Consider the following 17374-nt stretch of genomic DNA (forward strand, 5'->3'; position numbering starts at 1 on the left):
AACACATGCGTCTGCGGTGTGTAACCTGGAAGGCCTTTACTGAAGGTTTGTCATTAACGGTTATATTTATAGCTATCAGTGAAGTAAAATTCCATCTTTTTTTCTCGTTGAGCAAATGAATGTGTCGTTATGCGTGTCTTTTGATAATTTTAGTCGTCCTCAAAAATAATGATAATGACGATAGTCATACCAGCTTTAGCTTTTCGACAAATCTACATACCAAATGATCACCATGTGACATACTAAAAATGACATTGAAAGGAATGTTTACAATATGTAATACATTTTGTTAAGTAAATAGATTGATACAAAGATTAATTAAGGTCATTTGATATACATCCTTGATACTCCAGGAGTTAGGACCACTTTCGCTCTCTGCACCCAGTAAACTTATTAGTGATCATAACCCCTGGAATTTCGAGGATGCGTAATATATAAACACCAGACTTGTCAATCAGAATTTTTAATTTGTGCGTGGTTTATAATGAGATAGTATGTTGTATTATGTATCGTTACACATTTTCACATGTGGCGTGAGTTAATCAGAATTTCGTTGATTAAATTTGCATTGTGCAGTTAAATGGAAAAGATGTTTCATGTGGGTTGCACGCTCCACTAAACTTTGAAATATGCTGTCTTATCTCATTGACCAAATGAGTTTTAATACATTCCAGGGAGACCCCTTCCCCACCCTACCCGCCTTTAAAAAACTTCATTCTTATAAGGATAGTCCTATTCTATATCCAGAAAACGTAACATCATGATTTATTCATTATGTAGTTCTCTAATATCTCGCAATGCACAGGAAATAAAAATGCGATTAATTTATGTCTGTTTTGTGTCTTCAGGGACGTGTGCATTCCTATATTATGTCAGCAGAGTTCAACTTTAACCATATTACTTCTGATATAGCATTATTACAATCAACGAAAATCGTCACCCTGCATCCGCCAACGAAAACACCTTTTTACCTTTCGACTATCAAACTATTGTTTAAAGATCGGCCGACAAGTGAACTGCACATTCAATGCAAGTTTAGAATTATAAACTGCATTATATTGCTTGCGGTTCTGAATAGTGGAAACCTTGGAGGTAATTGACGAAAATTCAAATTGGTCGAAAGTAATGTCCAAATCTAGAAAGGGAAATATACCAAGACGTTAATCCAAAACATTTAATAAATGTCCATTTAGTTGAATGATTTCCAAAAGAACTCGAAAATTTTACAATAAACAAACAAGTGAATAATTTAGAATTAGATATACTATAGCCAGGTACGCTTATATAAGTAGGAACGCGCATTAATTGAATAGTGTCAGAAAGTTTACGTTACCAATAAAACAGGAAAAGCTACTGGAAAGCATACAATATGCATATTGTAAAAAACCATTGCTCCTTTTTCACGATCAATATTTGTAACCGTGCACTTTGATTAATTGAATACCAGAGTATAAGAATCAATAGAAATATCAAATGACTACATATACGTTGATGAAATCTATCAACAGATTTACTCATTATACACACAGAATACGCCTTAATACAAAATATTACTGTGCTGGTTCAGAAAAAAAATAATATTTGGCAAAATGCACGTGGCATGACGTCATTGTCCGCCATATTGTGTACCGATGAAAGAATCATTATTTGATGATGACTTGTTGCTGTGCTTCTGCTGATAATAAGGTTAGACCATTGAAGGTAATCTTGATAAATATTTATTGTGATAATACTGAAAGTATAGTGATACATCACCAACATTCTAAACGATTTACTTCTTTGATCTAAAGCTTACTAGGCCTATGTATGCCTGCAAATTTGCATGTCTCTGACATTTCATGAACTAAAGCCAGTAAAGGACAAGTAACGCATTTACAGGGAAGGTCACATATTTGAATGACAGCGAATTGGATAAATTAATTTCCAGTCCATTTATTTATTTATCATTTTTTAATTATGCTTATGTGCCGATTAAAATTTCCCGCCTGTTAACTTGTCCCTTTCAACTGACCACAACGTCTTGGTCACAAAAACGTTTGCACATTTTGACAACCATGTGAGCCTATAAACTCTGCTCAAACTCGAAAACAATTCGTTTACTTTCTTGTCTTAATGATAAAGATAAATGTATTTTACTAAAGCAGTTCCAATGAAGTGGATATATAAGTTTAGATTGTAGTCGAAAGTTAATGGACTAATTATCAGCAATTTTCACTTTCGACTTGTCTTGGTCGGGGCTGTCACAACCTTTTGGAATATTTGGACTGGTAGAACATGCTAAATGCTCTACGTTCCATGTGAAGCTTACTGAATCAATGTGAAATGTTAATAGATAAATGTGAACTGCTTCATGTGAAATGGTAACATGAAATTCTTTATAAATAATGCCAAAGACTCTTAAAGCATTTTGAAGCAAACATGATCTGGAATGTTGTGTGTATCCATTTTCAACAACTACAAATAAAATATTTATGTTATAATATGGAGACCTAGACGATGAATGTTTGAATCATATAACAGTAGTCAGCACAAAACATTTAACAGGTCATACTGACTTTCCATACAGTAAGGGAGTGAGGTATTGAGATACAGCAGTTATTTTTAGTTCACCATACAAATCATAATATTACTTCTTAGGTCTATTATATCATCTTACAAGGTTAGGGTACTTTTTGTAAATCAGAGTCCAAAAACCATATCTCATATATTTTGGGAATGTCATAAAGTTCAAAATTTACTACAGAGCTTAGAAATACTCTTAGAAGCACTTCTGATTCCTTTCACTATAAATGAAGGATCACTAATATTCAGTTTCTGGCCAATTAGAAAATGAGTTCAGTCAAATTCATAATGAAATTAACATCATCATTAAACATTACATTTACAGAGCTAGATGGTTTGACAACTCCTTAAACATAAATTCTCTGATCAATTTAATAAACGACCATAACAATGTAAAAAAATACATAGCAACGGCTAAGGGTGATGCTTCTCTTGAAAGTTTCAACAGAGAGTGGGGAAAATGGAAAAAAGAACTTTTACTTGTTTAGACTTAAATTGAAGAATTTTCTGTCATTTCTGTCTATACCTATTCTTATCAAACAATGTCTTGGGAACTCTGATAGTGGATTTAGAGCAAATGTTTTCAATAATGCAATTTAATTTGATACTTTTTGAGTAAGACCTGTTTCTCTCTGATCCATTCACATTTGTCCCTATGTCAATTGTCTTTGTGCTTATATATCTTTGTTTTTGTCTGTATGTATGTCTTACTCAATCTGATATTTCCTGTCTCGGTGCAGTGTCCGCTATTTGTTTTTTTTGTTTTTTGTCTGTCTTTGTAATTACCTCTCTCTCTCTCTATTTCCTCTCTTTAAAGATAATAACACAACACATGACTATTATGACTAGTTTTATTCCAGTGTTCTAAACTGACATCTTGGATCAGTTGAAATCTTGTGCATAATACTAAGGTATTTGAAAACATGAATTAGGACTGTATGATATGTGTGAAATGTTTGATACTAGTGGTTGTATATGTTTGTGCTTTGAAAAAACAGAAATATAGGAAAAATATAGAAATATAAGTTTGAAAAAAACAAAACTTACAAGATTAGAGCTAAGATACAATTTTGACTTAAGTTGAAGTAAAGAACAATACATTAAAAGAACATTATGATAAATGGTCATCATTATTTTGACATTTCTTCCTATTTTCATATAACAGGCTAGTGAAGAATCCTTGGATGATGGGCCAATAGAAAATAGACAATGTCGGGATGTGATCTTTCTCCTCATCTTCATAGCATTTATATGTGGAATGGTACAGGACTACATTTTCTACTTATTCTTACCCAACAATCTATAAAACATGTAGTCAGTCAACTAACATCTCTAAATATTTTCTTCAATATCAATAATATAAAACTCAAAAAAAAAATGATACTATTAATTTAGCAATATTTGTAAGTTTAAATGCTGTACTCAGAATTAAAGATAAACACACCATGTCAAAAGATGATAATTCACCATTTTAAAACACTTTTATTTGATTTTAAGTTAATTGAAATGTCTCTCTTGTGATTTGTTTACCTGATATGCTTTCTGTTGTAGGCTGGTGTGGCATACATGGGGATAATCCGAGGAGATCCCTATCGACTTATCTATGGTGTGGACAGCTGGGGTAACACTTGTAATCGGAACAATGACCCAATTACAGGTGCCATTTATTCAGGAAAGGATATGACAGGCATGAAGTAGGTTATACAAAACACAAGAATCATACTAACAAAATTCTTATTCTGTAACATCTCAACAACTAATAATAATCTAATCATGATGGATTTGGTATGTTGTTCACTGTTTTCAATGAGGTAGCCACTGGCTAAAACAAGGCTACCCAAACATAAAATGACCCTGGTTGTTCATAGGCAATTAACCTAGAATATTTAGATATACTCAACTATACAGAACAGCAATCTATATTTTAATAATGGGCAACTCAATTATGTGGTTTGACTTTTCATTTAACATTGATAACATTAATAATGTAATTAGAAACTACACCTTTCAGGAAAAGCAAAACCAAGATAGACAAAGCTTGAGGTTGACCATACAACAATGGCCAATACAGATTGCTATAGGTGTATCTTTAGTCAAGATCTGACTTGTGTGGTTCAAATCTCTGTACCCATGATAGTTTATGTTTCTCAGGAAAGTGAGATATGGATGTGTCTGCTTTTGCATGGCTGTGTCCTTGGACAGGACACTTTACCCACATTGATCTGGATAGCATGTGACAAGCCTCCCATATGTTGTTGAGTGAGATAGCCAGTTAAGCTACTACAAGGCTACAAGGAGACTTTGCCTTCATATGACTTGGGCAATAAACAAACAAATTTAATGTATTACAGTTGTTTAATCATTAGATACATTCAACTACACAGAATAGTAGTTTGTGTTTAAATAAAGGACCCTTGTGATATGGAATTGAACATGACATTTAACATGCTTCAATCAGCTGTGTTTGAAAAGTTTTTTCGTTGTGTCTGTGTAACTCTATTGGTTCCACTTTCACAATCAATAACTGAATGCATGTAACAACAACAGATTTGGTGGTAGGGTGGCGCAGTGGTAACACACTCGCCTTTCACTTAGCCGACCAGGGTTCGATTCCTGGAACGGACGTGAAAAGGTAAGGGGTCACCTACCCGACCACGTGGGTTTTCCCCGGGTTCTCCGGTTTCCTCCCACAATAAGACCCCTCGCACGCTTACATCCAGGCCAACAAGAGTGATTAGTATAAGTTGACATAACTTGTTTCGCAATTGTTGTAAAATAAATAAAGTTTATATTTATATATAACAGATTTTATTTGAGATGTGTGTTTCTTTTATTAAAAATATTGTAAATTTTGAAATTAATGTTTATAACAAATACCTTATTAGGAGGCTTTGTATTAAAAATATATTGTTTTTGTTTTCAGACATTCAATACTCAATAAAAAATCATAAACATACTTTACAGTGGGAAAACTCTCAAAATCACATCAAAATAACCCTTCACATAATGAATCAATAATGTCCTTTGCATGTTTACGATAAGATAATATCATTTCTGAACATGAATCATATTTCAGTTCTGGCATTAATTGATTTCACATTATTATTTGATCACTTTCCATCATATTAGTGTTTACACATATTTTGTTATAACCCAAAAACAGAGCATCATAAGCATGGTTTTCTTTCTTGTTGGTAGGAAAACATTTTACTTCGACCAAATGTATTTTGCAAGATACATTCCAAATGGTCCCCTCATGCAAAAGAAGAAATTCTTAATGACTTGTGTGAATAACTGCCCTGGTCAACTCCTTGACCAAGAGTCCAACTTCAATAACTACTATAACATGACTGGAAACAATCTTTGTCGCCACGATGTCATTCCCTATGAAGATCTGCGTGAGAAATGTCCACCATTACCTATAATGCCACAGTAAGTACTAATGAATCCACAATCATGACATTTTCTAGTGTAATTTTGAAGTCACATTGTAGTTGTGTCATGATAGTACTTAGAGTTTTCAATTAGAGGTACAATAACTTTAAACAGATGATGGTGATATAATTCCTATCCCATTACAGTGTCAGTCTTTTCCATCGCTGTATACCAAAGACTATCGCTGACACGGCAGCTACGTTGGCCAAATCCTTTACCAACATCTTAGGCAGTGTCAGTCTGGGAGACGGCATTCCCCAGGTAATGCTTAATGCTCACAAGTGACATCTGTTAGCATGAAAATGCTTTTCAATTTGGCATCAGATTTCTCAAGTGAGGGATTCTAAAAATTTAGCTTTGTGAACCTATACTTTTACACAAATAAGGATATTCACTACTTTTGATATGTAATGGTGTTGTGGCATTGTGTGTTGACTAGTTTGAGTTGTAACTCCCGTACCCCCGTAGTGAGGGGATAGAGCCAATGCTGTTGATTTATTCTGTTATTCTGTTTCCAAGTGCTTTTTCGTTGTTGTCTTTTCCAGAAAATCCTGTCTGATTTGAATACAGCATGGAGAGAAATCCTTTATCTGTGTGGGATAGCATTTGGTAAGCTTTGACATTGAATATATAGTCTTTTATTCTACCTTGACCCTTCAGCAATAGTCAAATTGGTACTTATCAACATGGTATGTATGCAGGTACTTTATCCATTTCAGACAATGGCTTGGATAATGTATTACTGACTGAGTCAATACAGACTATCTATAATCTGGTTCTGAAAGCTTTAAAGACAAAAACATGTTTTAAAAGACTGTGCAATATTAATGACTCACTGAAGTTGAAAACGTTTCTTTCCAGAACTGAACAAACAAGTTGTTTTATATCATGTTTGTGACTTGATGAGCTGAGGTCCTTGAGGGATTTCAAGAAAATGTTTTGAAATGCTCTTTCAGAATGTTTTGTTGTTTTTACCGCTGAATTTGTGGTATCCTCAACATGATTTTGAAAAAATACGGGAAAGTGTTTTCAAGGTTAAATTCTAGAGTATTAACTATTTATGGTATGTAAAAAGTCCTAAAATGCAGCTTGAAACTGAATTCATCTCAAGGTAAAATGACTAATCATTGGCCTTTGTCTGAATCATTGGTTTTAGCTAAATCTATAACCTGTTTCTCCTGCAGCCACATCCCTGCTGATTGTCCTGATGATGTGGCTCTTAGCTGCTATAATTATCTGGGTCATGATTATTGCTGTATGTGCCTTCACTCTTGGTCTCACCGCCTACTCTTGGTAAAAAAATTGTTTTTACAGATTTATAAGTAGCATTATTTTTTTTCTGCTGATAGAAGTGTCAGATTTTTGTGAAAAAGTATGATGAGATTGATATATTAATACTACAGATAGAACATTAGGATTTGCAATAATGTTACAATATCAATTACTAGGTATGTTAATTGCTCAGGGTCACACTGGTGACTGACAGCATGCCATATAAAAAGCTGGTGTTAATAAACTCTGGTCTAAATCAGTGTCATCACAATAAACAAAATATAAACATTGGAGTCAAGTTGTATGCTAACGTGTGCCCAAATAAAAAAGATATCATTTGTGTATCTACAAATACGTTCCATTCTTTTATAATTACCGGCCTCAATGGGACTCTAGTGAAATTTGTTAACTGAAGGTTCCTGCTATCATTCCACTGCTGATCTTTAACAGCAAAAACATTGGTTCTCCTGTTCTCTTTTCATATTATTTTCTAAACACTAACAGTTATCTTGTTAAAATTACACAGAAAAGGGACCTAAATGATTACATTGTCATTTTGTTCATTCAGATTTTCTGGTCAAATTTACACTCTTTCCTTTGTTGATATCTGAATTTGCAATTTTCTGTGTTAGAGCATTGATTCAAATTTACCAATTGTTGTTTCCATAAAGTCTTTAATGAAGTCAATGTTGGTGTTGTTTAATTGAGAAGGATTTGTACTGTATATCAGACTGATGTTACATTGTAAAACTTAATATCTGTCTACAGGTATTCTTACTACGGGTTGTATAAAGATTATAATGCACTGACAGCAGAAGAGCAGACAAAGGAAGCTTCACAGAAAGTACAAACCTGGCTGATATACTCCGGCATAGCCTCTGTAATCACGGTAGGACCAATACTCTCAATCTGTATATAAAGGGACTAGGTTATTATCATTACTTTTTTTACCATTTTGTCAAAATATTCATGAACATTTTAACACAATCAAATGGCATGTTATTCAATGTTCACTGATGTAATGTTTTTGGGTGCAAATGCATGTAATGTGACCTATGTTACAAGGTCAATAAATGACAATGGAATGAAGTGTCAAGGATATCATACACACACTTGATGATTATACTATGACTTAACAATAGAGATGATATAGATATCCTGCCACATGAATTAAAGAAAAACAAGGATAATCATGTTTTCTGAATCATTCCAAAATGATGGATCAAGTGATAAAAAGTTTTATAAAAATGACAAGTTATCACAAAGGTTTTATTTTAGCGGGGCCACAATAACTCAATTGGTTAGAGCGTTCACTTACATAAATTCAGGTCAAGATCTGAGGTGCATGGTTTGACGTTCTCTACCTGTGGCAGTTTGTGTTTCTCAGGCAACAGACCAGTGTGTGCTGTCATGGTAGTGTTCTTAGGCAAGACACCAAACTTATTGTTCTGGATGTCATGTAATGGGCCTTCCATATGTTGTTCAGTGAAGAAGTCACCAGCAACTAAAAGGAGACCCGCCATCCCACAATGATACTGGCTGTTCATGCAGAGAAACAAAATTAAGCAAATGATAAATATAAGTGAAGCTTAGTTCACTTTGCCAATTAGGCTTCACAACACCATTATCCAACTTCACAGTGCAAACATTTCTTATATTTTCTTCTTCAATCTATTTTGCTTGCTGTTGAATTTAGCTTATATTCTGTGATCATATCTACATTTTATCATGTAGGTCATTGTTTTGCTGCTCCTGTTTATCATGAGGAAAAGGATTGCTTTGGTGAGTTATTGTGATCACTGCTGTTACTAAGTGTCTACCATAATCAAAAAGATATTTATTTCCTGTTAATAACCTCTGTTACATAAACAAATAAGTGAAAAATTTAAAAAAAAAAAAAAAAAACCCATTCACGTAACATAAAAGGTGGAAGGTCTAGATTACCCCTACTACAATTTTTTCTGTATTGAAAATCAGAGTGAAAATGATTTATAATGATCATTCTTTAGATACATCAGGTACAGATTAATTTTAACTAAAGTTTTGACATTAAGCATAACTTACCATAACTGAAACTAGTAAACATTTAAGTGTACAATTATTAGCAAGCATAAATTACACCTACTATTAATTTTTCATTTTAATTTCATTTCTAAAGTTGATGAAAATTGGAAACATCATTTTTCAATATTAAGAACAATGCATGCCCTAAAATATTAATATCCCTATGATTTTGTATATAAGACATTTAGAGGAAGATGCCAGGCTTTAACATATATGTATTTCTATCTGAAAGGTTGTCCAGTTGTTTGATGAAGCTGGGAAAGCCATTAAAGCAATGCCATTACTCCTTTTTCAGCCATTATGGGTAAGATGTAAGGTCTAAGGGAACTTTTCCAAACTAGTATTTTGCATGAAAATTATCCTGACCAAAAAGCATCCCTAAATATTTAATACATGCATGAAACATTTCCTGTACAAAAAAATTCTATTACATGTTTGATTTATTGAAATAACAATTTCATATATATTTTACAGTGAGAGAAAGCTTGATATTTAAGTTGTCGATAAGTGAAAAAAGAATGAGGTTTAACTGGAAGATCCTATATCTTCTTAATAAAGAAAATAAATATACAGCAATTGTCTTGGTCCGTGATCATAAATTAAGAAGAAGATACAAAATTACTTAGGAGTGATTACATTGCAGACATTGGCAATGTTGTTAGATGTCCTGTTGACTTTTCCAGACACTGCTGGCATTATTGGGATTGGTTACTTGCTTGGCTGCTGTGGCTGCCTACATAGAAACATCAGGTAAGTTCGTCCTGTTACTGTATTAAGTCTATCCTATTCCTCAAATGGTGTTCTCCAATACTGGGAAATGCATGATGTTCTCTCATTCATTTATAAATCGGTTCATTATTATTGGTTGCGTTAGAAAGTCATTACACCTTTATGTAATCAGATATATATGTATGTCATTGTAAGACGAAAACTTATCACTGCTTATGATTTTTCTTTTCTTTCATATTATAAATCCTTGATAATGCTGACATTAATAGGGATACCAGTAGTGGATGAGGCCAATAGTACTGTCACCTTTCAATTTGAGGAACATTGGAATGTAAGTTAATACATGAGGGGGGGAATCTTATGTTTAGTGGACGGACTGATGATAAATCCTCTATAGTTATTTTGAATATTTCATGTACCCTTTTGCCTGCATTAGGCATTTGATACAAAATTACTTATTTTACACAACATTCTCTAATAATTTGGTGCTTCAATAACATGTGCATCACAGTATTTTAATTAAAATCCTGATATACAAATGGATGATTCAACATGCTTGATGATGATGATGATGATGATGATGATGATGAAGCCGGGAAAAATATTGAAAATTACTTTGCATGGTAAATTATTGTGTTCTTTTCAATAAAAAAAATTGTAATTATATGCAAAGTGATGTTTCTCTGAATCATGCATACATTTCTTCAGACTGAAGCAAAGGAAACATGTAATCTTGTTGTTGTTTTCATACCTGCTCCTTGTGACCTCTATTTTAATGTAGTATGTGCGATGGTACCATTTGTTTGGATTGCTATGGACATCAGCATTTGTGACAGCTTGTCAGGACATAGTGATTGCAGGGGCAGTTTCTATATGGTTCTTCACCAGGTATGTTTAACTTTAGAATTAAAGTTCAGATTTGTTACAACTGAGCATATCTTATTGGTTTGTCATCATGCTTTGTTGATTGTTTAGTGAACCACATTAAGTGAATGCTATTTAAAACTTTGTAATTTTACAAGACAGCTGCTTATTAGTCTATCAAAAATCAAATAAAAACATTGTATAGTAAATTGTCATATTTTTCATTTGAAGGAGGAGTTTTCATTAACTGTCCAGTTATTATTAAAGTGACAATTGACCTTTCAGAAATAAAAAAAAGCTTGGAATGCCAATATGTACATCAATGAAACGTCTCATAAGGTAAGTTTTACTGTGTGATAACTATGTTACTTTATTGATCAGTGTATAGTTTCTGTCGAATGTATTTCAATAAGACAGAAAGTTTGATGTTCTCCTTTCACATCCACAGATACCACTTAGGATCCGTGGCATTTGGGTCATTCATAATTGCCCTTGTGAGATTACTTCGAATTATTCTAGGATACATACAAAGAAGGTAGGATTTTTCTTGATATTCATCATTAATAAATGAAAATGTGATGTTATTCCTGCTTGGTATCAACCAGTAAATTAGTCTTCCCACTGACTGGGGGGAAACTATAATTATGTATTGTGTCCATCAGTCTGTCTTTCCAACAATCCTTCACTATCTTGTCTGGGGCTCTATCTCCTATACTACCTGTTACTGGAACTTAATACTTAAGCATGGGTTAACATTGGTGAGGTTATGCATCATATATCAAAAGTAGGTAACTCTGAACTACATCAGAGAAAAAGTTCTTCCATACTCTAACTCCTGCATTTCTTGTCACTAAAACATCTTACTTTGGGTATGGGCACACTTAGGTGAGGCAAATTGTCAGTGGGGATTGTAATTCACTGAATTGTGTTGTTCAAAATTAATATAAAAAAGCAATAGCATACTCAAAATGTTTATATTATAGGTAATATAAGAGATGCTCTAAAATCATATGCAAAATACTAATATGTTTGTATTCATAACATCTGAATTCAACATTCATTGAAACATTCAGAATTTCAAAATGCTGAATTACCGGTATGGTTTTCTTCAGGCTGAAAGGCAAAGTAGGCAAAGTGGCAGAATTTTTAATGAAAATGCTGCAATGCTGTCTCTGGTGCTTTGAGAAGTGTCTTGCCTTTCTCAACAGAAATGCATACATAGAAATAGGTATGGTTTTGACTGTCATGTGTTTGTAGGAAAAAATACTGTGTACATGGAACAAAAACAAAAAACTTCAGAGCAAAATTACAAGAAAAACACATTTTTAAAAGTTTTTTATTATTGCATATAAGTATCAAGTGTATCACCTTATGAACAATGACAGTTGGTTTTGGATGAAATACTCACATAATTGACTTTAGAGTTATCATATAGCATTTACTACACACCCATAGCAAAATCTGGTGCTGAAAAACGGGATTTCACTGACTGTCTTTACTGTCACTGTCATTTCTTCCCACCATCTCGTGTACATGTTAACAAAGTGAACTGCTTCGTTTTCAAATTATTGTGTGATATATCAGCACTAAATTTGATAGGGTTTTCTAGAATCAAAGAAGTGGTCAAGCTGGACATTTGAAATAGAATGAATATCTGAATGGAAACATAACTGTAAATTTTTAAATGCTGTCATAATATTGCATGAAAAACTCAAAGGACAATGTTGTTTAAAATGTTTAAAATGTGATAAAAAATTAAGCAAAGTCAGTTTTTCATCAATGGTTTAATGAGTTAAAGAGATACCCAGTTATCTTCAGAAGTATAGTGGTACTCTTTCTTGTCCATAGCTATCTATGGGTACAGCTTTTGTAGATCTGCCAGGAAAGCCTTTATGGTGCTTCTAGCAAATGCCTTACGTGTGGCAGCAATCAACTCCATCGGTGACTTTGTTCTCTTTCTTGGCAAGATCTGTTGTGTGTGTATAGTGGCTGTGGCTGGAAATGAGTTCCTCAAGGTAATCAGATCCAATTATACAAATATAAACAAGAGGCCCATGGGCCTTAACGGTCATCTGACAAAAAGCAAGCCAAACCTAGAAAGTGGGTTGAGGTCATTCATTTGAACAAACTTGGTAGCCTCTCCTCCAAGCATCTTACAGGCCCAATATCAGCACTCATGGACTTTTGCTTGTTGAGAAGAAGTCGTTTGTATATTTTAACATATTTGACCCCTGTGACCTTGAAAGTGGGTTGAGGTCATTCATTTGAATAAACTTGGTAGCCTTTCCTCCCAGCATGCTACAGACCCAATATCGGCACTCATAGACTTTTGCTTATTGAGATGAAGTCCTTTGTATATTTTAACATATTTGACCCCTGTGACCTTGAAAGTGGGCCAAGGTCATTCATTTGAACAAACTTTGTAGGGCTCCATGCCAGCATGCTATGGGCCAAGTATTAGCCCCCTAGGCCTTCTAGTATTTGAGAAGAACTTATTTAAAGATTTTGACATATTTGACCCCTGTGACCTTGAAAGTTGTTCAAGGTCATTCATTTAAACAAACTTGATAGCCCTTCATCCCAGCATGCCACAGGCACAATATCAGCAATCTGAGCCTTTTGGTTATTGAGAAGTTGTTTAAAGATTTTAACATATTTGACCCCTGTGACCTTTAAAGTGGGTCAAGGTCATTCATTTGAACAAACTTGGTAGTCCTTCATCCCAGCATGCTACAGGCCTTATTTTAGTTGCCTGGGCCTTTTGATTACTGAGAAGAAGTCCTTTGAAGATTTAAAGACATTTGACCCCTGTGACCTTGAATGAAGGTCAAGGTCATTCATTTGAACAAACTTGGTAGGGTTTCATCAAAGCAAGCTACAGGCTAAATATTAGTTGCCTGTGCCCTGTTATTGAGAAGAAGTCGTTTGAAGATTTTAAGACATTTGACCCCTGTGACCTTGAATGAAGGTCAAGGTCATTCTTTTTAACAAACTTGGTAGGGCTTCATCAAAGCAAGCTACAGGCCAAATATTAGTTGCCTGGGCCTTCCAATTATTGAGAAGAAGTCGTTTGAATGAAAAGTTTACGGACGGCGCACGGCGGACGACGACGGACGAAGCATGATGACTATAGGTCATCGGACCCTTCGGGTCAGATGACCTAATAAAAACTATCTTGTATTCAATTTCATGGATTTTCCAAGCATGAAGAAGTTTACAAACTCTGTATACAGATTTATTCTATTGACCACGCTATTTTCTCATTCATATATCTAAACAATGGATCTCTGATGGTTTTCTTGCAATTTTTAGTAGGATGTCATTTAAACCATTCATATTAAATTGATCATTGTTTTATTGCCAGCATCGAACGGATATTAACTATATCTGGGCTCCCATATCAGTGGCCTGTGCATTTGCCTTTGCAATATCTCACTGCTTTCTCTTGGTTTATGAGGTAAGACCATGTGATGTTATTTGTTCTAACAATGAATATTTAATGGTTCAATAATACTGCATACAAGAAATGTTTGCTGAAATCTAATTTGCCCCATTTCACCCTTTTTTCGCAAATTGGCAAAAATAAGGAGTATAAAGTTTGATGTTAAAGCTGAAATATTCAACACTGTTTGATTAAGTTTTATGTGAGAGTGATAACTTACAGTATATATATCATGATTCTCTGTAAAACGTTAGGAAGCAGAGTCAGTGATTTTAAGCATGAGCTTCATAGATAACACAGATATATTAACTATAAACCAATATCTGAAGATATTCTGGTCACCAAGTTTTGTATACAACATATAACTGTACAATGTTGTACATTATGGATATGAAGTATGATTTCCTTACATGAATCTGGTTAAGATTTGACCTGAAACATTAATTTTAGTTCATATTAAGACTGCGTTACAACATCCATTGACACATGTCATCACATGAAACATTGGCTGTAACTTGGTACAGCAAGCTCCAGATGAGTACATGAATTCAAGGTTACATGATAATATAACTCATGGTGTTTTCATTAATGATGGTCAGTATATGACACACCACGAGACCATAGTGGAGCTAAAAACCAGGTATTTTTAGATGAATAATAGCCAAGGTGCGATCCAGAAACCTAATTTTTGGTACAATGTGATTTTAAGTAAAGTCTTATTATGGTGTTACAGTAATCTACATACCATGTCCAAAATCCTTATGTGAAACAATGTTTTACAAATCAGTTCTTGTCTATCACCTTCCATATTTTTGTTCTATCTAGTGTAAAGCTCAACCTGCACATTGGAAATATCATGAGATACCTTAGGGTAGACTCGTTAAGGTAGACGCATGTTGTGTGGACAGTGTCAAGGTTTTATAAATCATTACATTCAGATTGGCTTTTACTTTACATACTTACTCTCTCCTTGTTCTTCATACTGTAACTATTGACCTTCTGTAGTATTACTGTTGGTATCTTTAAGAATCAAAAGTTTGATTTGCCTTGAATAAACTTTACATTGTGGATAATAAGTCTAATTTCCCATGTTTCTGATGAGTTGAGCTTCATGTTCCCCTTTAAACCTTCAGATAACCATTGACACCATCTTCCTGTGTTTCTGTGAAGACTGTGAAATGAATGATGGAGTGACCAAACCATTCTACATGAGCAAAGATCTTATGGTGAGATTTTCCTTTTAGAATGATACTCTGGATAGGTACATTCATTTACTTTTACAAAGGCGATATTGACAGGGGTTTTCCTAAGCTTTAGAGTAGGACAAAAGAAATGTTTACCCTCATCATAGATGGTTCATGACTGCCCTATCCTCAATTTAGGATAACCCTCGCTTTTTCCAATACAAGCAGATAAGATACAAACAATGAGATACATGTGCATTCTGGAAACCAAAAACAAATTCTAACTTGATTGAATGTGTTGATGATTGCTTTACTATATAGGTTACAGTATAATAATGAGAAACTATTGTCAAAATGCTATATAGAAAACACATTTAATAAATATGTTAATTATTCTAGATTGTGCTAGATTTTATAATATACTTGGTAAGTCATTGAAAAATTTGAAATGGTATAACCACAATATTCTGTGCGTGGATTTCTCATTAACATATGAAGTCTGAATGACATTTGTTATTTGGATAAGCCTATATTTCCCCATAAATAATGCTAATATATTACTCTTACACAGGATTTATTACATGTAGTATGCAATGATGTTCTGTTTGACCTGGTTGTCCTGAAAGTGTTGCTATTTCTATCATATGGGTTAAGAATCATAACAATGATGTAATTTCATCACATCAAAAACCACAAGAAAGCTACCATGCTAAAAGAAAAATTACTATTTACACTATTGTGTTTCTGATTGGTTTTAAACTAACTTTGGCAAGTGTTCAGTAGTGATCTGATCCTAGTGTGCTGTTGCTGGTAGTCAATGTTATGAGTGTGGTAGATATTCCTGGTGACGCTAATGTGAGATCTAGATGCGATGTTTTCCAGTTGTTATCTCGTCCCTTATTGCCAAATCAGAGTTGTTAAGAACAATAAACTGCTTGATGCATATAAGTCCCCAGATTCATTTACCCCCTTGGGGATGAACTAAAATAGGGAAATCCCAACCCTCAGGGAAAGATCACAATGGTATATAGTCTTGTACGTTCATCACATCTAGAATCAGTGCTCAACGTCAAAGGTCAAATCAATGTCAGCCTTTTGATAGAAAATCACAAATCAAAACACATGCCTAAAAATCTTCTGACAATTTGTAGTTTTATGCTTAATAGGAGTTCCTCTGCATATTGACAAAAAATAGAATTCATATTACATTTTGGTTGAACTTCTGTGTCATTTGATTGTTATTTCTTGGAAACTTATTTCACATGATTCATTATTACACCAAATGTATCAATTTTGTAAATCCTAAATCTTAGCTGTAGTTAACATTTTAATTCCAGGTGTATCTGGACCAAAGTAAACAAAAAGCTGCAAAAAAAGGCACGGAAAAGAAAAACACAGAAAAGACAAAAGTCTAAATGGACTCTTTTGTGCCTTTTGTGATAATACTTTATAAATATGGTTTGTAAATAAATGCATTTTGTTGTTTGTTTTGTTAAAGTTTTGAAATAAAAATTATAAACATGCTTTTTTCTGGAGTCATTTCACTTCTTGATTTTGCTCAAAAAATTACATTTGTTATGCTCATGTTATCTGGGTACTAGTTTAAAGCAAACCAAAAAAAAACCATTTTGGCTAACCAAGTATTATTTACAGAACAAAAGATCCCAGAGGAATCTTGTCATCACCATTGCTTGATCTTTACTTGGTCTTTAATTAAATGTTGGAACTTTTTATTTTTGCTTTTTAGTATATGAATTTTGAAAATTCCTCCAGGAAATAGTTATACTAATTCTATTAAATCCCACATTGTTGCTTATCATCC

The 17374-nt window shown here is 33.7% G+C and overlaps 1 protein-coding gene across 1 annotated transcript; it reads left to right on the forward strand.

Annotated features, from left to right (window-relative positions):
- Window positions 1-1653: 1653 nt before the first annotated feature.
- LOC132561243 (choline transporter-like protein 1) lies at window positions 1654-16967 on the forward strand. The gene is given in 20 exon segments (XM_060225976.1): window positions 1654-1701; window positions 3728-3823; window positions 4114-4256; window positions 5761-5994; window positions 6144-6258; window positions 6543-6606; window positions 7182-7311; window positions 8038-8158; window positions 9004-9051; window positions 9566-9637; window positions 10017-10083; window positions 10332-10393; window positions 10844-10950; window positions 11212-11265; window positions 11375-11461; window positions 12039-12154; window positions 12775-12941; window positions 14291-14383; window positions 15502-15594; window positions 16890-16967. Coding segments are annotated over 20 exon segments (1995 nt in total).
- Window positions 16968-17374: the final 407 nt, after the last annotated feature.

This window comes from Ylistrum balloti, unplaced genomic scaffold, assembly GCF_031769215.1.
Source record: "Ylistrum balloti isolate Yb309-2 unplaced genomic scaffold, AGI_CSIRO_Ybal_v1 Utg369668, whole genome shotgun sequence".
Taxonomy (NCBI): Eukaryota; Metazoa; Mollusca; class Bivalvia; order Pectinida; family Pectinidae; genus Ylistrum; species Ylistrum balloti.